This window comes from Salmo salar, chromosome ssa10 (assembly GCF_905237065.1).
Source record: "Salmo salar chromosome ssa10, Ssal_v3.1, whole genome shotgun sequence".
Classification (NCBI taxonomy): Eukaryota; Metazoa; Chordata; class Actinopteri; order Salmoniformes; family Salmonidae; genus Salmo; species Salmo salar.
In genome coordinates, this window is record NC_059451.1 from 114,489,151 (window position 1) to 114,514,920 (window position 25,770).

Consider the following 25,770-nt stretch of genomic DNA (forward strand, 5'->3'; position numbering starts at 1 on the left):
CAGCCACCACAGCAGACAGACAGCCACCACAGGAGACAGCCACCACAGCAGACAGCCACCACAGCAGACAGCCACCACAGCAGACGGACAGCCACCACAGGAGGCAGCCACCACAGCAGACAGCCAGCCACCACAGCAGACAGCCAGCCACCACAGCAGACAGCCAGCCACCACAGCAGACAGCCACCACAGCAGACAGACAGCCACCACAGCAGACAGACAGCAACCACAGCAGACAGACAGCAACCACAGCAGACAGACAGACACCACAGCAGACAGACAGACACCACAGCAGACAGACAGCAACCACAGCAGACAGATAGCAACCACAGTAGACAGATAGCAACCACAGTAGAAAGACAGCAACCACAACATACTGCCACGACAGCAGACTGCCACCACTGGAGAAAGCCACAACAGGATACAGCCACCACCACAGCAGACAGACACCACAGCAGACAGCCACCACAGCAGACAGACACCACAGCAGACAGCCACCACAGGAGACAGCCACCACAGCAGACAGCCACCACAGCAGACAGCCACCACAGCAGACAGCCACCACAGCAGACAGCCAACACAGGAGACACACAGCAGACAGACATACATCACATGAGCAAGACAGACACCACAGCAGACAGACAGATACCACAGCAGACGGACAGACACCACAGCAGACGGACAGACACCACAGCACAAGGACAGACACCACAGCACAAGGACAGACACCACAGCACACAGACACCAAAGCAGACGGACACCAAAGCAGACAGACACCACCACAGCAGACAGACACCACCACAGCAGACAGACACCACCACAGCAGAGAGACACCACCACAGCAGAGAGACACCACCACAGCAGACAGACACCACCACAGCAGACAGACACCACCACAGCAGACAGACACCACCACAGCAGACCGACACCACCACAGCAGACAGACACCACCGCAGCAGACCGACACCACAGCAGACACAGACTGACTTCACAGAAGACAGACAACACCACAGCAGACAGACACCACAGCACAAGGACAGACACCACAGCACAAGGACAGACACCACAGCACAAGGACAGACACCACCACAGCAGACAGACACCACCACAGCAGACAGACACCACCACAGCAGACAGACACCACCACAGCAGACAGACACCACCACAGCAGAGAGACACCACCACAGCAGAGAGACACCACCACAGCAGAGAGACACCACCACAGCAGAGAGACACCACCACAGCAGACAGACACCACCACAGCAGACAGACACCACCACAGCAGACAGACACCACCACAGCAGACAGACACCACAGCAGACAGACAACACCACAGCAGACAGACACCACAGCAGACAGACACCACAGCAGACACAGACTGACTCCACAGGAGAAGGTAGGTGAGTAGAGGGAGAAGTCAACGAGGTAGCATCACCAGCATTACTATTATCACATAATGCAAAAGCAGACTAATATTGGAATATTTTCACAAATGTGTCCTGTTTTTCCAATACATGATACCATGAATGACCTTCCCATCAGCTGGACCCATAACTTCCTCTGAGGGCAGAGAGAGGGTAGAGAGAGGGTAGAGAGAGGGCAGAGAGAGGGCAGAGAGAGGGCAGAGAGGGTAGAGAGAGGGTAGAGAGAGGGCAGAGAGAGGGTAGAGAGAGGGCAGAGAGAGGGCAGAGAGAGGGCAGACAGAGGGTAGAGAGAGGGTAGAGAGAGGGCAGAGAGAGGGTAGAGGGGTCTCGTGTGGTTCAGTTGGCAGAGCATGGCGCTTGCAACACCAGGGTTGTGGGTTCGATTCCCACGAGGGACCAGTATGGGGAAAAAGTACAGAAATGTAACCACTCTGGATAAGAGCATCTGCTAAATGACCGAAACATGAAGCAGTATTCTCTTTTTGAGCGACTGAACAAAATGTAACAAATTGCAATTAAAATACAGAGTAGCTTTATTTATAGAAGACAGCATCAGTTTTTGCAAAAATAGTTCTATCATAGACAAAAAACTGCGACCCCAATGACACACTATTCACTATACACTGAGTGTACAAAACATTAGGAACACCAGCTCTTTCCATGACACAGACTGACCAGGTGAATCCAGGTGAAAGCTATGATCCCTTATTGATGTCACCTGTTAAATCTACTTCAATCATTATAGATGAAGAGGAGGAGACAGGTTAAAGAAGGATTTGTAAGCGTTGAGACAATTGAGACATGGATTATGTATGTGTGCCATTCAGAGGGTGAATGGGCAACACAACAGATTTAAGTGCCTTTGAGCGCGGTATGGGTATAGGTGCCAGGCACACCGGTTTGAGAGGATTAAAAACTGTGGGAAGAATTGGAGTCAACATGGGCCAGCATCCCTGTGGAACGCTTTTGATACCTTGGAGTGTCCATGCCCCAACGAATTGAGGCTGTTCTGAGGGCAAAAGGGGGCGCAACTCAATATTAGGCAGGTGTTCTTAATGTTTTGTACACTTAGTGTATAGTGCACTATATTTGACCAGGGCCCCATCCCAGTTTATAGTAACAGAGTCTCCAAGACATACATTAACTAGCAGAAGTGTCCCGATGAAAATAGTAAAAAGACAGGACAAGATGAAACAGCATGAAAATGAAATAGGCGAGACTTGTCATAATAATAAACAGCATATTGTGTTCAGGAAGAAGGAAAAACGACCTCTTGAAACATGCGATGCATAATGTGAGGGTGTGGAAATACCATGCCAAGTGTTTTCTCTTTATTTATGTTCAAATAAAAATGTCCTCACAGTGAATGTTCAAATAAAAATGTAAGAAACCAAACCGAAAAGGAGAACAAACAGCACACTGGGAACAGACGTCTAGTTTCGATTTACATGTGGTCAAGTTGTCAAATACTGTGAATTCAACGTGAGATTAACAAAACAATTCACCATGTCATTTGATTTAAGTTAAAAGTTGGGTGGAAAGAAAAATACGAAATTGCTTTACATTGATGACTTTTTTCAAATCCAATCAGTTTTCTGTGTTGATAACGTCATCACATTGAATTATTTGGTTGAAATGATGTGGAAACAACGTTGATTCAACCAGTATTTGTCCAGTGGGAAGAAATTGGTCATCTACTTTTATTCTCTTATCAGAATGGACAGTAATTCAGGATTACACATAACAATGTGGATCTGTTTATATCATCTTGTGAACTCAAACAGACTGGGACCAAGGCTAGAAGTGATTGGAATGCATAGAAAGAAAAAGCATGTTTGTTTTCAACTGTCACTCCTACTCTGGGAATGTCGGTGTCAACTATCTATCAGTATTTATAAATGTAATGCAGGGATGGGCACCTTTGATGGGGGTGGGGGCCACAACAAATCTAAAATCATCATGAGAGGCTGCAGTGGCTCGCGGGTCTGCGTACCCACATCCATACCCACACATGTAGTCAGAGCTACATTTTGTTGTTAGTGGCCCCCATCTTGACAGTGGAGATAATCTATATAGATCTTTTTTTATTATTCATTTCCTGCAATTATACACATTTTGCCATGAGTCATAGAGAAAATGTTGCAGTTTTAAAGCAAGTTTGATGCAATTCTACACTTCTTGACATGTGGAGTAGAGAAGATTTTGCAATTTTATATCTCATTCCATGCAATTCTACTCATTTTGCTGTGGGGCTGGGAGAAAGATTTGCAGTTTTTAAGCTAATTTCCTGCAATTCTACACATTTTGTTAATATCCATGGGCACCCCCAGTCTGTAATTTGACCATGATTACTACAAGTTTAGATAGCTGGATAGACTAATTTACCAATCTAAAAAATGTAAATTGACATGGGCTAATTGAGTGACTGTCAGTGACTGACATAAGAGACAAACTGCTGATGCACAACCACATGTATAAAATGCACCTTGTGTATTCTACTATTCTAACTCTCAACAGTAAGTTGAGACATTTTTAAATGTCTTATTATTTATAAATGTTTCCGTTTTTGGAAATAAATCCCCGGGCCTACAAAAGGGGGGCCGTGGTCCCTGATCGAATCAAAATGTAGGGACATAAACATACATTTGAGTAAAGTACATACAAATGAATGAAATGGGTTATGTCCCAAATAGCACGTTACTCCCTATACTATACAGTGCACTACTTTGGATTACAGCCTTATGGGTGCTGGTCAAAAGTAGTGCACTATAAAGGGAATAGGGTGCCATTTGAGACGTAGGCATAATGCTTGAAACTTAACAAGGTTCATCATCGTCTTTGATAGGCCATTGTGGAGCGGATTTACAAAATATTTAAATGGACACGGATTTCCTGATTTATCAATAACTCAGCCATCTCTTAACGTTAAGGCCTCCCGAGTGGCGCAGCGGTTTAAGGCATTGCATTGCAGTGCTAGAGGCGTCACTACAGACCCTGGTTCGATTCCAGGCTGTGAATAGGAGTCCCATAGGGCGGCGCACAATTGGCCCAGCGTCGTCCGGGTTTGGCCGGGGTAGGCCGTCATTGTAAATAAGAATTTGTTCTTAACTGAATTTCCAGGTTAAATATATATATATTTTTTTATGTGTGTTTGTTGGTGAAATGGTGCTTTATTTATTTAAACAGCTCAGGACATCTGCTGGTATATGTAACATGTTCGTAAAAATGTCCTTTACACGACTTCTTCTGTCCGTTTCTATGCAATAACACGCTTTGTTGACCACATCTCCAACTCATCAAGCATAAAAAAAACACCTCCAGTACAATGAAAATATTTACTGCAAGACTGCTAGGTTCCTCTAACCTTCTTCGTCTGCATCAATAGGAATCATATGCCTATTCTTCACATATATATTTTATAACACATACACTACCGTTCAAAAGTTTGGGGTCACTTAGAAATGTCCCTGTTTTTGAAAAAAAGCCAAATTTTTGTCCATTAAAATAACATCAAATTGTTCAGAAATACAGTGTAGACATGGCTAATGTTGTAAATGACTATTGTAGCATATTCACATACACACATTGTTTGGTGTGTATTCCCCAATCACTGATGTCAAACTGATGAAATTAAGTTGTGTAAAGTACCTTTCACTTTGTTTTAATACTTGGCAATGTAAAGATACCTTTTCATAGTAAAACTGGAATAATTTAAATAACCTCAAGCTTTTGAGAAATGAGTAGATGTATCCTTGCTGAATCGCTACCATATTGTTGTGGATGGTGGATTGTCTTCATATTATCATGCCCTTCCCCACCCAGATCAACCAAAAAGACATGACATCCCTCTCAAGAGTATCTCGGCAGTAAGTTCAACATTCTGGTCAATTCTTATATCATACCAAATCAACGTTCCCATAATCCTCCTCTGTAATGCTTCCTTAGGGAAGTATTCTGACTTGAGATCCGCAACCTTAACTCAGATTTCCGCGCAAATCGCCCACTGACATCAACGAATGATTTACACGGAAATCCCAGTTACTTGTGCCTTTTTCAACTCTGAATGGTTCCCCATAGTAACCGGATGGAACCTAAACACAGCAGAGAGACAGGGAGACATTTATAAACTATACTGTAGCAATGGGGTGGTAGTTGGGTCTAGGTCTAATCAGACTTGTCCTTTTTCTTTGGTGTAACTTTACTGGCTACAGCAGACCCTACCGCCCCCACTCCTCCCGTCACCATGGAAACGCTGCCCTTGACCAATCCCACGCCGGCGGCCGGCACGCTGGTCACCACCGTCTTGGTGATGTCATAGCTCTTACAGCCCACCCAGGCCACGCCTCCCCATGTCGCTCCGACTGCCCCTCTGGTCATGTTGAAGAGACCGCCGGTCACCCTCCAGATGACCCCCGCCTCGGTCTTAGGGTGGTCCTTCTCTCCATCTGCAGGGGGGAGGGGTGGGAGAGAGAAAGAGAGAGGCAGGGAAAGGGAGAGGGAGAGAGAAAGAGAGATATAGATAGAGAAAGAAAGAGAGAGGCAGGGAAAGGGAGAGGGAGAGAGAAAGAGAGATATAGATAGAGAAAGAAAGAGAGAGGCAGGGAAAGGGAGAGGCAGAGAGAAAGAGATTGAGAAAGAAAGACAAAGATAGCGTAAAAAAAACATAATATATAGATTCATCATTTGTGTCTAGGTGCCTGAAAGAAAGTTCCAGGTGAAAGCTTTCCATGAGTTTTCTCAATGGTGTTTATAGCGGTAGACGTTAAACAGAGGAAAACAAAGGAGATTAACATTCCAGTCCCTCAGAGGAACAAACAGGACCACTGACTACAATAACGCCAATCCATCAATCCCAAATGGCACCTTATTCCCTACATAGCGGACAACTTTAGACTTGGGCCTAATGAGGCTCTGGTCAAAAGTAGTGCACTATGTAGGGAATAGGGTGCCATTTGGGATGCAAAGGGACGCTGGGAAATGTAAGATTGATGTATTGGAGTTATTGTAGTCAGTGGTCCTCCCTAAAGTACAACATCTCAATACGAAGATTAATGTCACATATCTGATATTTATATCTGCATGTAGCCCAGCGGTTAGAGCATTGGGCCAGTAACCGAAAGGTTGCCGTTTCAAATCCCCGAGCCGGCTAAGTGAAAAATCTGTCGATGTGCCCTTGAGCAAGGCACGCAATCCTAATTGCTCCTGTAAGTCACTCTGCATAAGAGCTTCTGCTAAATGACTCAAATGTGAAATGTACCTAGGGATGGAGGAGCATGTTCTTGTCTGCTCTAAAGCCTCAGGTCCACAAACAAGGTCTACACGAACTGGCTGATGACTCAAGAGTTTATTATTATCTCTCATTCTGTCAACATCTCCTATTTATGTCACAATATAATTGCTAGGGTTTACCACCTGGTCACTAATAATAGGGACAGTTTTCCATCACAGTGGAATACAAGCCTGTTTATATAAAACGCTTATTAGTGGAAACTTCGCTCTACAGCTTGGGGAAAATAAAGGCACCTATAAAATGGGTTATGGTGTTTATGGTCTATGTATGGTGTGTGGCTGTAGTGAACCACAACGCATGGCCATGGTTGTTTTCACTGCTTACAGCTGACAGACTTTCAAAGTGAATGGCACTAAAGTGGTTGTCTGAGTCATAGGCCAAGGCTTTAAAATGTGGCATAAAATATGGACAGAAAAAGCTTTTAAAATAAACTTTATGAGAGAGGAACTGAGAGCGAGAGAGAGAGCGAGAGAGAAAGAGAGAGAGAGCGAGAGTGAGGGAAAGCAAGAGAGGTCCATGAACTTGTAATGGTACTCTCCAAAGTGTACCACACTAATAAATGTCTAGTGAAGTCATTATCATTCCCTGATTAGTGCATCGTCATTTTTGGGTGAAGCGCAGTAAAAAGGCCTTTACGGCCACATCACCCAATCTCCCCATAGCCCAGAAATCATATACGACTCCACCCTAGCAGATAAAGTAGTCCCTGTCACATCTTTGCATGATTTGACACAGTTCTGTTTATTTCCCCCTCTCAATCCAAGCAGAACATTGAGGTGACAGTTCTGTATGTCTTCCAGCTCCATTTCCCCTCCCACCCCCTTTTGGCTTAATAAAACATGCATTAACTAATGTACTGTGGTAACTAGCAAGGGGTGAGTGGGAGAGAGACACTCAGCCAGAGTGAGCTGTTCATGTCATGCCTTTTTACACCGACAATGTCTTTATAAAAAAAACTTACGATTAGCCCTCCTGCTCCTCCTCCCTCCTTAAAAAATAATATTCAATAGGCCTCCTATTCAATAGCCACCTGGAATAAGCCTACTACAATAGCATATAGGCCAAATGTTCAATAGCTTCCTATCCACATGAGGTACAGATATAAGGGGCTCCTGAGTGGAGCAGCGGTCTAAGGCACTGCATCTCAGTGCTAGAGGCGCCTGGTTCGATTCCAGGTTGTATCACAACCGGCCGGGATTGGGAGTCCCATAGGGCGGCGCACAATTGACCCAGCGTCGTCCAGGTTAGGGTTTGGCCGGGGTAGGCCAAGAATTTGTTCTTAACTGACTTGCCTAGTTAAATAAAGGTTACATTTAAAACCAACAGCGTATTAATTTGTAGGCACGACAACAAATTCTGTCTCTTTAAATATATGGGTGTCTGGATTGACGAGAAGCTATCTTTCAGAAAACATATTGATGAGTTAGTTAAGAAGTTAAGAATGAAATGAATGGGCTTCCTTTATAAGAATCGGGCCTATTGTGAAACAGCAGAAAACAAATCATTCAGTAAACATTCATTACTGCTATTGACTATGGTGATATTGTTTATATGAATACAGGTGCCACTGTATTGAAGCCACTGGACGCAGTTTATCATGGCACACAACGCTTTATTACGGGTGATATGTTCTTTACACATCATCCCTCCTTGAAGTCTCCTAGATCGATGCATTGTACTCTTTTTGTTTCTAAAGCCCTCCAGCATACAGTACACTTCCACCATACCTTAATTCATTGTTAACCTGCAGATGTATGAACTACCAGACTCGGTTTCAGGGATGGCTAAATCTGGAGATTCCTTCCATCTCCACTGAGTTAGTTAAATCTGCTTTTAGTTTTTTTGCACCTTACTTGTGGAATAATCTCCAAAGCTCTCTAAAATTGGAAGAGTTGGTGCCTCTAGGGTAATTCAGACGGCTGATTGATGACCTTTTTACTAAAGAATGGGTTTGTTTTATATGATTGTGTTGCTTTTCGTGTATTAATGTGTCTGTGTATATTGAGTTGTAAATTGATGTGTGTAGGGAAGGGAGATACCTCGTCAGTTGCACAACTGAACGCATTCAACTGAAATGTGTCTTCCGCATTTAACCTCTATCAGAGAGGTGCAGGGGGCTGCCTTAATCCACGTCCACAGCATCGGCGCCCGGGGAGCAGTTGTTGTTCAGGGGTTAACTGCCTTGCTTAAGGGCAGAACGGCAGATTGTTCCAACTTGCCGGCTCGGGGATTCGAACCAGCGAGCTTTCGGTTACTGGCCCAACGCTCTTAACCACTAGGCCACATGCCACCCATATAGTGTATATTGATGTGTATGTTTGATACAGGGCTCATCTATAAAAGAGACCTTGGTCTCAGTATGACTCCCTGTCAAGGTAAAAATAATAATACAAATAAACAAATACAAGTGTTTTGGCAGGGCTGTTAGCATTATGCTATTTTAGACATCTTTATCTGTGGCTGAAAGAAGCACATCCATACAGCACCTCCTACACGATGTCACCATCTTTACCAAGGCAACCTGTGGCTCTGAATGGGGGAAGATCTGTAGTAGCCTGTATTCATAGCCACAGCAGAGGGTTGGTCTGCACCGCAAAGGGCCCTGGTTAAAAGTAACACACTATATAGGAAATAGGGTGCCATTTGGGAAGTGTGCCCTAGATCTCTTTTTTGCTGTCAACCCTCAAACAGAGGCTTCTCATGAACAATACTGGAGGCCAAGACACCAACACCAACTGTCACTAACACTCAGTATCTTCTCATCCCTGAGCTGTGAGCTATAGTGTATACACCTTATGGAACAGCGGGGACCGTGAAGAGACACACTCAGGCACAGACACACGCATACACATACACATGATAACACACACACACACGTACACATGGATTTTGCATTGCAGATACGTGGTAGTAGAGTAGTGGCCTGAGGGAAAACAAAGTGTTGTGAAAAGTGTTATGAAATGTAATATATGTATATAACTGCCTTAATGTTGCTGGACCCATGGAAGTGTATCTGCTGCCTTGACAAGAACTAATGGGGATCCATAATAAACCCCAGGAAGAGTTGCTGCTGCCTTGGCAGGAACTAATGGGGATCCATAATAAACCCCAGGAAGAGAAGATGCTGCCTTGGCAGGAACTAATGGGGATCCATAATAAACCCCAGGAAGAGTTGCTGCTGCCTTGGCAGGAACTAATGGGGATCCATAATAAACCCCAGGAAGAGAAGATGCTGCCTTGGCAGGAACTAATGGGGATCCATAATAAACCCCAGGAAGAGTTGCTGCTGCCTTGGCAGGAACGAATGGGGATTCATATTAAATACAAATACAATTAGTAGAATGTCACAACCTTACACCTCCTAAGCAACACCATAACGTGCTACATCGTTAAGAGTACAAGGAATTCAAACACAAAACATCAACAACACTGCGGTTGTCATGTCTATTAATATCTTATATGACTATGGCTCTAAACAGGGCTTCAGACAACACAGATGACACGTTGTGGAACGTCTTCGTATGTACGACAAACTCCCAAAACATTGTTGGGAACAAACTCCCAAAACATTAGCTTGATGTTGGTCTGTAAGAAGTAGAAATAAATTCCCAAAACATTAGCCTGATGTTGGTCTGTAGGAAGTAGAAATAAATTCCCAAAACATTAGCCTGATGTTGGTCTGAAGGAAGTAGAAATAAATTCCCAAAACATTAGCCTGATGTTGGTCTGTAGGAAGTAGAAATAAATTCCCAAAACATTAGCCTGATGTTGGTCTGTAAGAAGTAGAAATAAATTCCCAAAACATTAGCCTGATGTTGGTCTGTAGGAAGTAGAAATAAATTCCCAAAACATTAGCCTGATGTTGGTCTGTAGGAAGTAGAAATAAATTCCCAAAACATTAGCCTGATGTTGGTCTGTAGGAAGTAGAAATAAATTCCCAAAACATTAGCCTGATGTTGGTCTGTAGGAAGTAGAAATAAATTCCCAAAACATTAGCCTGATGTTGGTCTGTAGGAAGTAGAAATAAATTCCCAAAACATTAGCCTGATGTTGGTCTGTAGGAAGTAGAAATAAATTCCCAAAACATTAGCCTGATGTTGGTCTGTAGGAAGTAGAAATAAATTCCCAAAACATTAGCCTGATGTTGGTCTGTAGGAAGTAGAAATAAATTCCCAAAACATTAGCCTGATGTTGGTCTGTAGGAAGTAGAAATAAATTCCCAAAACATTAGCCTGATGTTGGTCTGTAGGAAGTAGAAATAAATTCCCAAAACATTAGCCTGATGTTGGTCTGTAGGAAGTAGAAATAAATTCCCAAAACATTAGCCTGATGTTGGTCTGTAGGAAGTAGAAATAAATTCCCAAAACATTAGCCTGATGTTGGTCTGTAGGAAGTAGAAATAAATTCCCAAAACATTAGCCTGATGTTGGTCTGTAGGAAGTAGAAATAAATTCCCAAAACATTAGCCTGATGTTGGTCTGTAGGAAGTAGAAATAAATTCCCAAAACATTAGCCTGATGTTGGTCTGTAGGAAGTAGAAATAAATTCCCAAAACATTAGCCTGATGTTGGTCTGTAGGAAGTAGAAATAAATTCCCAAAACATTAGCCTGATGTTGGTCTGTAGGAAGTAGAAATAAATTCCCAAAACATTAGCCTGATGTTGGTCTGTAGGAAGTAGAAATAAATTCCCAAAACATTAGCCTGATGTTGGTCTGTAGGAAGTAGAAATAAATTCCCAAAACATTAGCCTGATGTTGGTCTGTAGGAAGTAGAAATAAATTCCCAAAACATTAGCCTGATGTTGGTCTGTAAGAAGTAGAAATAAATTCCCAAAACATTAGCCTGATGTTGGTCTGTAGGAAGTAGAAATAAATTCCCAAAACATTAGCCTGATGTTGGTCTGTAGGAAGTAGAAATAAATTCCCAAAACATTAGCCTGATGTTGGTCTGTAGGAAGTAGAAATAAATTCCCAAAACATTAGCCTGATGTTGGTCTGTAGGAAGTAGAAATAAATTCCCAAAACATTAGCCTGATGTTGGTCTGTAGGAAGTAGAAATAAATTCCCAAAACATTAGCCTGATGTTGGTCTGTAAGAAGTAGAAATAAATTCCCAAAACATTAGCCTGATGTTGGTCTGTAGGAAGTAGAAATAAATTCCCAAAACATTAGCCTGATGTTGGTCTGTAAGAAGTAGAAATAAATTCCCAAAACATTAGCCTGATGTTGGTCTGTAGGAAGTAGAAATAAATTCCCAAACCATTAGCCTGATGTTGGTCTGTAGGAAGTAGAAATAAATTCCCAAAACATTAGCCTGATGTTGGTCTGTAGGAAGTAGAAATAAATTCCCAAAACATTAGCCTGATGTTGGTCTGTAGGAAGTAGAAATAAATTCCCAAAACATTAGCCTGATGTTGGTCTGTAGGAACACGTATCAGTGGTTTGGGACCTAAAGGTTTTAAGAAGGCAGTATTCAGACCCCTTGACTTTTTCCACATTTTGTTACGTTACAGTCTTATTCTAAAATGGATTAAAAAAAAAAAACATCCTCAGCCATCTACACATAATATCCAATAATGACGAAGCGAAAATAGGTTTTTAGAATTTTTTGCAAATGTATTAAAATGTAAAAACAGAAATACCTTATTTACATAAGTATTCAGACCCTTTGCTATGAGACTTGAAATTGAGCTCAGGTGAATCCTGTTTCCATTGATCATCCTTGATATGTTTCTACAATTTGATTGGAGTTCACCTGTGGTAAATTGAATTGATTGGACAAGATTTGAAAAGGCACACACCGGTCTATATAACGTCCCACAGTTGACAGTGCATGTCAGAGCAAAAACAAAGCCACAAGGTCGAAGGAATTGTCCGTAGAGGTCCATGACAGGAATGTGTTGAGGCACAGATCTGGGGAACGGTACCAAAATATTTCTGCAGCATTGAAGGTCCCCAAGAACACAGTGGCCTCTATCATTCTTAAATGGAAGAAGTTCGGAACCACCAAGACTCTTCCTAGAGCTGTCCGCCCAGCCAAACTGAGCAATCGGGGGAGAAGGGCCTTGGTCAGGGAGGTGACCAAGAACCCGATGGTCACTCTGACAGAGCTCTTGAGTTCCTCTGTGGAGATGGAGAACCTTCGAGAAGGAAAACCATCTCTGCAGCACTCCACTATTCAGGCCTTTACGGTCACAGCAAATGAACATTCTTATTTCATCAACACTGTCAAGTACAAGTCTATTAAGGCTATAATAATGTAGAAAACAATCGAATGATTAATTATATGTAATTTATAAATGACATAGGGTAAAGAAAACTATGTTTTGACATTCATTTAGTCTCTAAACAGCAGCCTTTCTTTGCATCCTCTACAGTGAGCATGAAACACCATATATACCATGTTCTCTGCTTCTGATTGGTCCATACAACCTAATGTCACGGGCCGATAATAAACCCAGATGCTGATGGAGCCAAATATTCCCTCACCGTCTGTGTTCTGGAACAACCTTTAAAACCATCCTTGGCTGCGTCCCAAACGAATCTCTATTCCCTATTTAATGTAGTACTTTTGTCTAAGGTAGTGCACTATATAGGGAATAAGGTGCCATTTGGGATGAAACCCATGTCTCTTCTTAGTGAGGAACCTCTCTCAGGAGGCCAGTAAATTGCAGAGGTAAGGTATGCCTGCCGTAATGCTTGCCATAAATAATAATCCCATAAAACAAAGACAATGTCTGTGTCCAAAATCGCACCCTATTCCCTATGTAGTGCACTGCTTTTGACCAGGACTCTACTCAAAAGTAGTGCACTACATAGAGCATTTCCTGATATTAGGGACCAGCCAATCAACCTGTTGAGGGTATCATACCTGTATGGTAGGCTAGTTCAATTCTACCAGGGGAGGAAGCTTTAGCAGCCTGCAGGCTAATTCAGCCTCTGCTGAGTCTGAGGGGATGAGGTTACGTCCCAAATGAAACCCTATTCCCTTTACAGTGTACTACTATTGACCATAGGCCTCATAGGCTCTGCTCAAAAGTAGTCCACTATATAGAAAATAGGGTACCATTTGGGATGCGACGCAAGCAGGAAGAGAATCCAGATACTGCAGTGTGGCGACTCACTGAGTCCCAGACGGTCTATTAGAGACTGACACACACACACACACAAGACAATTAGAGACTAGCTTTAATGTGAACCAATGAGCTTACAGGGAGCTGGGAGCTGCTGCTGCCACGGCATCTCTGCTCTACTCTGTATGCGTCTGTGTATTTTACAGTGAACCCTGGTCAATAAGAAACCCAGGATACCTCTCCTGTACAATATGCAGATCCTCACTCAGACCATTCCTTCTCCTCCTGCATAGTAACTACCTCCTAACATCTTAATGGGAATACTGATTACACAACCAAGAGCTCCACACTGCTATAACAGACCAGATCTACCTACTGTACCATATCTCTAGCAGATCTTTAGTGTCGTCTTGCCAACTATGTTTTTGGCTATATACCGACAGCAGATGGTATTCATCCTAGGCCTGCATTGTAGCTTAACAAGTTAAATAAAGCTAGAATCCTTAGTTGCTACATACATTTTTTGGACTTATAAATTAATTATATATACCCATTAATTGTTGATGAATATAACTTATAAATGCCTCATGAGCTTAGTTCAACAGTCGTACCCCATCAGAACCCCAAATATAAGCTTGTTTTACTTGTTTGTAAACAATGTCAATGTAAACAATCACTGTATCGCCTCAAAACATGATTACAACTATAATTTGGATATTGTGGATGGTCAGTCCTCGCATCCATAGTTTATGACTTTAAAAGTGGTTGAATTTCTCCAGGTTCATCAATCAGCTTTTTACCTAAACAGAGGTGCGGTGTCCGCTTTGTTATTGTTTCAACGAAGGATTCTAAATTTAACCAGGACTTTCTGTGTTTATTTATTTGAGAGCTTTGTGCGAAATACGGCTAGCCTCTCTAAACCTTTAATATCCTTGTGTTTAGGTAAGTATGACTTCACACTTGACCGACCCATAATAAAATCATCAGATCAGCGAGAGTCCTCTTTTGTTCGATTTTTCCTACTTCTCCAACACAGTTTAGTGATCAAACTATTCTGCATTACACACAGGTTGGGAACTAGAGAATGATATCAATACCATACTGCTCTCTCAATCGATACCTCAGAGTATTTGGGACAAGGTGCAAAGAGGGGAATAAGAGCTGAACCTCTCCCTTAGATCGAATGGAGACAGGCAGGATGGCCTCCGGGTAAAGACAAACCACAGGTCTATGTAAACAAGGAGAGCAGTCGAGACTACCACCACCACCTCAGTGTCTTAGTGGAGGGAGAAAACAGGAAACAAAGATAAACAACATGCCATCTGATAAAGTGTAGCCTGAAAATATTTCTGGTATCTCAGATTGTTCTGGCAATTCTCACATAGAAAGCTAATTGAGAGGAAGGATGTTTGATATGCTTTTTACATTTGCATCACAAACAATTTTTGAGAAAATCATGATGAAGGTGGCCATTTTAGTCCATTTTTAGACCTATACATGCCTCCTGTAAGAACCCTGACCCGATTCAGGAGACTAGGCATATGTCACAAGTCACGACATCACAGGAGAGCAGTTTGAACAGAAAAAATATTTTTTATCAAAATGCAATTTTTGGAAGAAATGCCTTCTTGAACATGTGAACTTTCATGTGCCTTAATAACAAACTTGTATGCCATCTATAAATATGATTACAATTGTTAAATTGCGAGCCTTGTTGGTTAAGCCACATGAAAAGACAGCAACCTTCCCACTAGCCATGATTGGCTGAGATGAGTGGGCTGGACATGCCGAGAGAGGAGTTCAGATTGGTCTGCCATATAGAAGGCTTTTGTCTATTTGAGCTGTTTAGTCTGTGTCGGTAAACCTGTCGACCGCGTCTTTTATTAATGTATCGTGTAATGGAGCTGCATAAGTATTGCTCTCCACTTTCTGGAGGGTTGAGTTTTGAAATCAGTGGAATTAGAGTATGATAGCTAAAGAGATGGGAAAACACCTGTTCCCTTATCACATCTTCAAACTAAGGGCATTTCAAATCAAAAATCAAATCAAAGTTTATTTGTCACGTGCGCCGAATACAACAACCTTACAGTGAAATGCTTACTTACAGGCTCTAACCAATAGTGCAAAAAAGGTATTATGTGAACAATAGGTAAGTAAAGAAATAAAAGTAGAAAATAAGGGAAAGCCGCACACTCTAAGAGCTCAGATGCAAAAATGTAATAACCTAATAACCAACGTTTCGACAGCAAAGCTGTCTTCATCAGGGTAAAGAAATTAAAACAACAGTAAAAAGATAGTGACAAATAACAATAGCGAGGCTATAACAGTAGCGAGGCTGCATACAGGCACCGGTTAGTCGGGCTGATTGAGGTAGTATGTACATGTAGATATGGTTAAAGTGACTATGCATATATGATGAACAGAGAGTAGCAGTAGCGTAAAAGAGGGGTTGGCGGGTGGTGGCTGGCGGGACACAATGTAGATAGCCCGGTTAGCCAATGTTCTTTGTACACTGGTTGGTCGGGCTAATTGAGGTAGTATGTACATCAATGTATAGTTAAAGTGACTATAGTGAGGAAAAAAAGTATTTGATCCCCTGCTGATTTTGTACGTTTGCCCACAGACAAAGAAATGATCAGTCTATAATTTTAATGGTAGGTTTATTTGAACTGTCACGTCCTGACCAGTAAAAAGGGTCATTTGCCGTTGTAGAATGGTCAGGGCGTGGCAGGGGGTGTTGTTTTTGTGTGTTTTGGGGTTGGTTTGTTTCATAGGGGTTTGTTCTAGTTGTCATTTTCTATGTTTCATTTTTCCATGTGTGACCGAGTATGGTTTCCAATCAGAGGCAGGTGTCTTTCGTTGTCAGCCTGTTTTTTCCTGTGGGTTTGTGGGAGGTTGTTTTCCGTATCGTCTGTGCACCTTACGGAACTGTTTTGTCATATTGTTTATTTTGGTTAAGTGTTAAAGTTAATAAAAGAAGATGAGCACTTTACACGCTGCGCCTTGGTCCAATCCTTCCGACAGCTGTGACATGAACAGTGAGAGACAGAATAACAACAACAAAAATCCAGAAAAACGCATGTCAAATGTTATAAATTGATTTGCATTTTAATGAGGGAAATAAGTATTTGACCCCCTCTCAATCAGAAAGATTTCTGGCTCCCAGGTGTCTTTTATACAGGTAACAAGCTGAGATTAGGAGCACACTCTTAAAGGGAGTGCTCCTAATCTCAGCTTGTTACCTGTATAAAAGACACCTGTCCACAGAAGCAATCAATCAATCAGATTCCAAATTCTCCAATATGGCCAAGACCAAAGAGCTCTCCAAGGGTGTCAGGGACAAGAATGTAGACCTACACAAGGCTGGAATGGGCTACAAGACCATCGCCAAGCAGCTTGGTGAGAAGGTGACAACAGTTGGTGTGAAGGATCTTGTCAATGATCTCAAGGCAGCTGGGACCATAGTCACCAAGAAAACAATTGGTAACACATTACGCCGTGAAGGACTGAAATCCTGCAGCGCCCACAAGGTCCCCCTGCTCAAGAAAGTACATATACATGCCCGACCGAAGTTTGCCAATGAACATCTGAATGATTCAGAGGACAACTGGGTGAAAGTGTTGTGGTCAGATGAGACCAAAATGGAGCTCTTTGGCATCAACTCAACTCGCCGTGTTTGGAGGAGGAGGAATGCTGCCTATGATCCAAGAACACCATCCCCACCGTCAAACATGGAGGTGGAAACATTATGCTTTGGGAGTGTTTTTCTGCTAAGGGACAGGACAACTTCACCGCATCAAAGGGACGATGGACGGGGCCATGTACCATCAAATCTTGGGTGAGAACCTCCTTCCCTCAGCCAGGACATTGAAAATGGGTCGTGGATGAGTATTCCAGCATGACAATGACCCAAAACACACGGCCAAGGCAACAAAGGAGTGGCTCAAGAAGAAGCACATTAAGGTCCTGGAGTGGCCTAGCCAGTCTCTAGACCTTAATCCCATAGAAAATCTGTGGAGGGAGCTGAAGGTTCGAGTTGCCAAACGTCAGCCTCGAAACCTTAATGACTTGGAGAAGATCTGCAAAGAGGAATGGGACACAATCCCTCCTGAGATGTGTGCAAACCTGGTGGCCAACTACAAGAAACATCTGACCTCTGTGATTGCCAACAAGGGATTTGCCACCAAGTACTAAGTCATGTCTTGCAGAGGGGTCAAATACTTATTTCCCTCATTAAAATGCAAATCATTTTATAACATTTTTGACATGTGTTTTTCTGGATATTTTTGTTGTTATTCTGTCTCTCACTGTTCAAATAAACCAACCATTAAAATTATAGACTGATCATTTCTTTGTCAGTGGGCAAACGTACAAAATCAGCAGGGGATCAAATACTTTTTTCCCTCACTGTATGCATATATGATAAACAGAGAGTAGCAGCAGCGTAAAAGAGGGGTTGGGGGGACACAATGCAGATAGTCCGGGTAGCCATTTGATTACCTGTTCAGGAGTCTTATGGCTTGGGGGTAAAAATTGTTGAGAAGCCTTTTTGTCCTAGACTTGCCACTCCGGTACCGCTTGACTGGGGTGGCTGGGGTCTTTGACAATTTTTAGGGCTTTCCTCTGACACAGCCTGGTGTAGAGGTCCTGGATGGCAGGCTGCTTAGCCCCAGTGATGTACTGGGCCGTACTCACTACCCTCTGTAGTGCCTTGTGGTCGGAGGCCAAGCAATTGCCGTACCAGTCAGGATGCTCTCGATGTTGCAGCTGTAGAACCTTTGGAGGATCTCAGGACCCATGCCAAATCTTTATAGTTTCCTGAGGGGGAATAGGTTTTGTCATGCCCTCTTCACGACTGTCTTGGTGTGTTTGGACCATTCTAGTTTGTTGGTGATGTGGACACCAAGGAACTTGAAGCTCTCAACCTGTTCCACTACAGCCCCGTCGATGAGAATGGGGGCGTGCTCAGTCCTCCTTTTCCTGTAGTCCACACTCATCTCCTTAGTCTTGGCTACGTTGAGGGATAGGTTGTCATTCTGGCACCACCCGGCCAGGTCTCTGGCCTCCTCCCTATAGGCTGTCTCGTCGTTGTCGGTGATCAGGCCTACCACTGTTGTGTCGTCTGCAAACTTATTGATGGTGTTGGAGTCGTGCCTGGCTATGCAGTCGTTGGTGAACAGGGAGTACATGAGAGGACTGAGCACGCACCCCTGGGGGCTCCAATGTTGAGGATCAGCATGGCAGATGTGTTGCAATCTTCCCTCACCACCTGAGGGCGGCCCGTCAGGAAGTCCAGGATCCAGTTGCAGAGGGAGATGTTTAGTCCCAGGATCCTTAGCTTAGTGATGAGCTTTGAGGGTACTATGGTGTTGAACGCTGAGCTGTAGTCAATTAATAGCATTCTCACGTAAGTGTTCCTATTGTCCAGGTGGGAAAGGGCAGTGTGGAGTGCAATAGAGATTGCATCATCTGTGGATCTGTTTGGCCAGTATGCACATTGGAGCGGGTCTAGGGTTTCTGGGATAATGATGTTGATGTGAGCCATTACCAGCCTTTCAAAGCACTTCATGGCTACGGATGTGAGTGCTACGGGTGTGTAGTCATTTAGGCAGGTTGCCTTTGTGTTCTTGGGCACAGGGACTATGGTGGTCTGCTTGAAATATGTTGGAATTACAGACTTAATCAGGACATGTTGAAAATGTCTGGCCCCGCAGCCTTGTGAATGTTGACCTGTTTAAAGATCTTACTCACGTCGGCTACAGAGAGCGTGATCACACAGTCGTCCGGAACAGCTGATGCTCTCATGCATGCCTCAGTGTTGCTTGCCTCGAAGCGAGCATAGAAGTGGTTTAGCTCGTCTGGTAAGCTTGTGACACTGGGCAGCTCTCGGCTGTGCTTCCCTTTGTAGTCTGTAATAGTTTGCAAGCCCTGCCACATAAGACGAGCGTCGGAGCCGGTGTAGTATGATTCAATCTTAGCCGTGTATTGACGCATTGCCTGTTTGATGGTTCGTCGCAGGGCATAGCAGAATTTCTTATAAGCTTCCGGGTTAGAGTCCCGCACCTTGAAAGTGGCAGCTCTACCCTTTAGCTCAGTGCGAATGTTGCCTGTAATCCATGGCTTCTGGTATGTACGTACAGTCACTGGGTGGACGACGTCTTCAATGCACTTATTGATAAAGCCAGTGACGGATGTGGTGTACTCCTCAATGCCATCGGAAGAATCCCGGAACATGTAACAGTCTGTGATAGCAAAACAGTCCTGTAGTTTAGCATCTGCTTCATCTAACCACTTTTTTATAGACCGAGTCACTGGTGCTTCCTGCTTTAATTTTTGCTTGTAAGCAGGAATCAGGAGGATAGAGTTGAGGTCGGATTTACCAAATGGAGGGCGAGGGAGAGCTTTGTACGCGTCTCTGTGTGTGGTTGCACATTTAACATTTGGTAATTTGGTAGAACTGATTTGCTTATTTCCTTATACAGCTGACTGAGTGCGGTCTTAGTGCCAGCATCTGTCTGTGGTGGTAAATACACAGCCACGAAAAGTATAGCTGAAAACTCTCTAGGCAACTAGTGTGGCCTGCAATTTATCACAATATACTTTACTTCAGGTGAGCAAAATCTAGAGACTTCCTTAGATTTCGTGCACCAGCTTTTGTTTACAAATATGCACAGACCGACCCCCCTCGTCTTACCGGAGTGTGCTGTTCTATCTTGCCGTGGCAGCGTATTTCCCTCTAGCTGAATATCCATGTCATCATTCAGCCACGATTCCGTGAAACATAGGATATTACAGTTTTTGATGTCCTGTTGGTAGGATATTCATGATCGTACTTCGTCTAATTTATTGTCCAATGATTGCATGTTGGCGAGTAATATTGACGGTAACGGCAGCTTTCCCACTCGCCTTCTACTGATCCTTCCTCTTGCAAATAACTTGGATGTTAGCCTTGGCGGGTGTTAGGAGAATGTCCTGTGCTTCCTGCTTGTTGAAGAAAAATTATTTGACTAATCCGAGGTGAGTGATCACTGTCCTGATATCCAGAAGCTCTTTTCTGCTGTAAAATACGGTGGCAGAAACATTATGTACAAAATAAGTTACAAATAACATGAAAAAAAACCCACATAATAGCACAATTGGTTGGGTGCCCGTAAAACTGCTGCCATTTCTTCCGGCGCCATTTTCATTATCATTTCATTATTATTTGTGGCATGGATCCATGACATGCATCCATCATGCATGATGAAGTATAAGGGTAAGACAGTCTAGCTAGCTACATTTTCAGATATTACACATTTCTAATTTTGACAGAAAGTGGTTTCATTTCAAGCTAAAGTGTACTGTTAGCTATCCCTAGCTAGCGTTAGGTGGCTGGCTTGTTAGCTAATGTGATGTGTGTGATCTTACATGTTGTTTACCTAGCTAGGTTAATTGTTTATCTAGGTAGCTAGCTACATGTCTTAAGCTAAAGTGTACGACACCGTTGAATATATCTGGTGTCATTAAACGTTGGCAAAAAATAATGAAATTGTTGCCAGCAGAGATAGGCTGTTTTCATGTTATCCAGAGGTAAACAAATCATTGGCCAGAGTGTCAAGTGAGTGCTCTGAACGCAAGGAGATGGGTGGCGCTAAAGCTTAAGAGGGGGTAAAACGATGCTGAATGGGTGTAGACAAATAAGAGCTCTCTCACCGAAACACTAAAATGGCATTTTCTCAAAACTGAGTTTACAAGTTTATCAACTTTCAAAGCAGAATTACTTTCCCATTGTTCCTCAAATGCAGATTTGACAAGATTGACCATTTTGTAGCTCTGAGTCTCTACTTTTATCCAATGTAAAAAACAGAAATGAAAATGTTGCTACATAAGACCGAATCCAGGTGGTGAGTCACCTATGATCCGTGAAGGTACATGACACAGACAACATCTTGGTGTCATTGTACTCCTTACAATGTTCTCTCAAACATGGAGAACGTCTAGATTCTGAAAACAAAAATTACATTCATTTCTTCAGCATTAAAAATACTAATATGAACTTTGGATTTAGTTCATTTTGAAACATATTATTTTAAACAATATACTCTACAAGTAGGCCTACATCACATTTCCAGAGTGGGTGCTCTTCTACTTTTTAAGTTCTGAGAAATGTTATGAGCACCACCAACACAGGAAATGGGAAAATTGATTCAAAGGGAACTCCCTCTGTTGGTGATTTGCTGAATGTGGAATCCTAAAGGAGTGATGTGATTAGTTAATGACCTGTAATGTCATTTTCTATGTATAAAATGGGTAATGTCTTCAAAATTAGCAGAAAACCCACTGAATATATTCTTCCAAACAATATGTCGAAAAATAAACAACATTGAAAAGGGTAGTTTTTAGGTATTCATATTAATAGTTTTAATGTTGAATCAATTAATGGACACTCCATATTTTAGAGCACACTATAAGGAGTACAATGACATCAAAATGCTGTCTGTATCATGTGTCCACGGATCATAGGGTCTTACAAAAGGCATGTATACATGTAGGTCTAAAAAGGGCCTGAAATGAGCACTTTCATCAAAAAAACATGTCTGATAAAAATGCAAAAAAGCATTGAAGTTTCTATGAGAGAATTGACAGAATAATCTGAGATACCAAAAATATTTTTGGGCCCGTTAGTATTCACACCCTGGAAATAGTTGCTAAGTGTACACCAAACACAATCATTTAGATAGCCAACAGTTTTCCAGATTGAATGCTTTGTAAGATAATAACTGTTGTAGAAAACAAACATGTATTATTTAAGGATTACTTTTATTTAACTATTGACCTCATCTAAAGGCAATGGTGGCAAAAATTGACAATAAATAAACCTGTTATTTACATATCAGACAGAGTTTGAATCACATGGTCACATTTGGTCACACATTGTAGACTGATTTCACACTGTTCCTCAACTACCTGAAAATAAAATGTCTGTTTACCGACTGTTTTTGTCACAATGCAGCCTCCTCCACGTCACCCCACATTAGCGTAAGAAAATACTTCACCCTAACAGCCCAGCCCGGCAGCGCCCCACCCGCCCGCCCGCCCGTCCGGCCGCCCGTCTCTGTCTTTATCTGTCTCTCACTCAGCCTCAATCTCAGCTTCTGTCTCAGTGCTTCTTAACTAGTGTTGTCTACAGGAAGACAAGGCAAGGTGATGCTGAGCTCAGCAGTGCTGTTAACTGAGGTGATGATGACTCAAGTCTCAGTGAACTTAAACCTCCTCCACAGCACAGCACACATATCTGCAATGCAATTAAAAGATAGCCGCAAGTATCTAGACCCGACGACTGGTTATTATGTCTTTGTCACTCAATTAACACATTAAGTCTGCATCCTATGGGCCCTGGTCAAAAGTAGTGCACTTCAAAGGGAATAGGGTGCCATATGAGAAGCAGTCTAAAACATTAAAACCGAGCTACGTTTTTCTTAGCTTTAACCTTCCTACAGTGGTCTCAAATAGGACACCGAATCATCTGGACTCAGATGTTTGCAGCAAGGCCAGATCCTGTATTTCTGCTACTGGCAGTGACTATATCGGATTGCATTCTTTATTTATACTTCAGTCAAATTTGACTTGCTACCTGCACACTCAATATTATAACAACAAACTCTCGTCATAGGCTGAGCTATAGGTTTGAGGTCGTACGCTCCTTATGTAAGATAGGGAAATACAGACCTCTCCCAGCTACCCAGCACTAAGACATTATACACACACATCACATAGCCTTCATACAAGTACACGTACTGTCAGTCACGCAAACACACACGGACGAACAAACACATACCCCCCAACACATACACAGGTCCATAAGTCAACTGCAATATCTACAGGCAGAGGCTCTTCAACTAGCATCGCTGACAGGCGGTGTCCGTGCCTACACTGCTAACGCATGAACATGGTCCCTACAGACAGCAGGGCCAGTAAAGGCCAGTCAGTCCTAAGGATAACCAGAGCAGGGTGATGGAGACATGTACAAACATCAAGCAAACCAATCATGTCTCAGCTTTGTATTTTCCCTCATGACTCTGCATACGACCCATTGACTAATGCTGATTATCCTCCCACACATTCCTCTCCTCAAGGCTGCATAACTCAACCTAACTCCCAACAACACAACCTTCCCTAGAATAATATCACTATGATCTACACAGCTTCTGGCTATATATGACCTGACCACCCTTTCCCTCCCATCTCCCACCTGTCAGACTGTCTGCTATCATATGTTCCTTCTAGGAATTTGCCATTACACTGTTAGTTGCTGTTGTTGGGTAGAAGTAAGTGTCTAAGACAGAGTTCTGTTGAACAATTAGCAGGCTATAGCAGTGGGGAAACCAGGCAGGCAGCTGAACAATACATCAGTCTGTCACAAAATGGAGTGCCTGTGCTCAATGGTAAATTAGCTCCCGAATATATGTGTGTGTGTGTGTGTGTGTGTGTGTGTGTGTGTGTGTGTGTGTGTGTGTGTGTGTGTGTGTGTGTGTGTGTGTGTGTGTGTGTGTGTGTGTGTGTCAGTCGGCAGACATCTGAATCAGTATTGGTCTTGTGGGTTGTTGATTTCATGCAGCACCTTATTTCTTCAAATATCACGTCGACCAACACTTCATCGCCCCGTTACCAGGCAACTACCACTTGTGTCAAAAAACAACAACAAAACATCACTCGTTCCATCGCTGAATTTCCATCCATTTTTCAGAAGATGCTAGACTTAAAATGATACTCCCTGTGTTATTTCCCTCTTATTCAAGCCTGAAAGTCTGAATTATTTTTTCTCTTCAACCCAAACCTCAAAGAAACCTTCCGTTTGTCATCCTGTGAAGAAAATGCTAAATAATAATACTTTCGCTCCTCTCTCCATTTCCTCTCACCCTCTTCTGGGAAAATAGCTCTTTGTACTTTCCAACAAGAGTGCTAAAGATCAATCCAATTCCACAGTCATGAATAAAATGTCACTTTGTATTTTGATACAGAACTATGACATTTCAAGGGTCTGCCAAAAAGGTTAAATTAAGATGTTCCTCTTTCTAGGGACCAGGAGGGGGGGGTCTTCCAATGAGTGTAAGTAGTTCTCAGTCACTGATACTAAGAGCGTAATAGTTATTTTCTCATTTTAGCATGTTTCTTTTGCTCATTTTTATGCACCTTAGCAGCCTGGTTGATTGTACCAATGTGGTGTGTGTGGAAACAACATGTAGCCTAATGACTGGTGAAATGACAAAAGCCTGAATGAGAAACTAAGCTACATAGTAAACTGTGTTAAAAGTAATTAGTCTAACTATTTTCAACCAGAAAAAGATCCCATATCATCGGTCCCCAAAGTAAAATTCAGAAAAATTATTTATAACTTTGTTCTGGTCCCCCGACCATCCGCTCAAGAAAAAAATCGCCCCGCGGCTGAATGTAATTGGAGTAGAGAAGAGGGTGATATTTGAGACACATACTCGCCTGAACAGAGTAAATTACCATATTTCGGCATAGTTTACTTCCATCATTACATCCAACAGTGTCTTCTCTCTCTCTGACCTGATGGAATATATCATCATCTATCGCTGCCAGATGCGGCAGCAGCTCTGACTCTGGGATATATCATCAGAACATCTCTGACCTTGGGATATATCATCCTCTCTGACTCTGGGGTATATCATCAGCTCTGACTCTGGGGTATATCATCAGCTCTCTGGGGTATATCATCCTCTCTGACTCCGGGGTATATCATCAGCTCTGACTCTGGGGTATATCATCAGCTCTGACTCCGGGTTATATCATCACCTCCGACTCCGGGGTATATCATCCTCTCCGACTCCGGGGTATATCATCAGCTCCGACTCCGGGTTATATCATCCTCTCCGACTCCGGGGTATATCATCCTCTCCGACTCCGGGGTAGTTCATCCTCTCCGACTCCGGGGTAGATCATCATCTCCGACTCCGGGGTAGATCATCATCTCCGACTCC

General features: G+C 42.8%; 1 protein-coding gene across 1 annotated transcript in view; it reads right to left on the reverse strand.

The window, feature by feature from the left end:
• Positions 1-1,939: 1,939 nt before the first annotated feature.
• The window catches only part of LOC106561613 (transmembrane protein 263), a 41,917-nt gene continuing 18,086 nt past the window's right edge, over positions 1,940-25,770 (reverse strand). Inside the window, exon 3 of the mRNA XM_014125733.2 lies at positions 1,940-5,869. Coding sequence (XP_013981208.1) covers positions 5,589-5,869 — 281 coding nt within the window. The 3' untranslated portion in view covers positions 1,940-5,588. The remainder of the gene's footprint in view (positions 5,870-25,770) is intronic.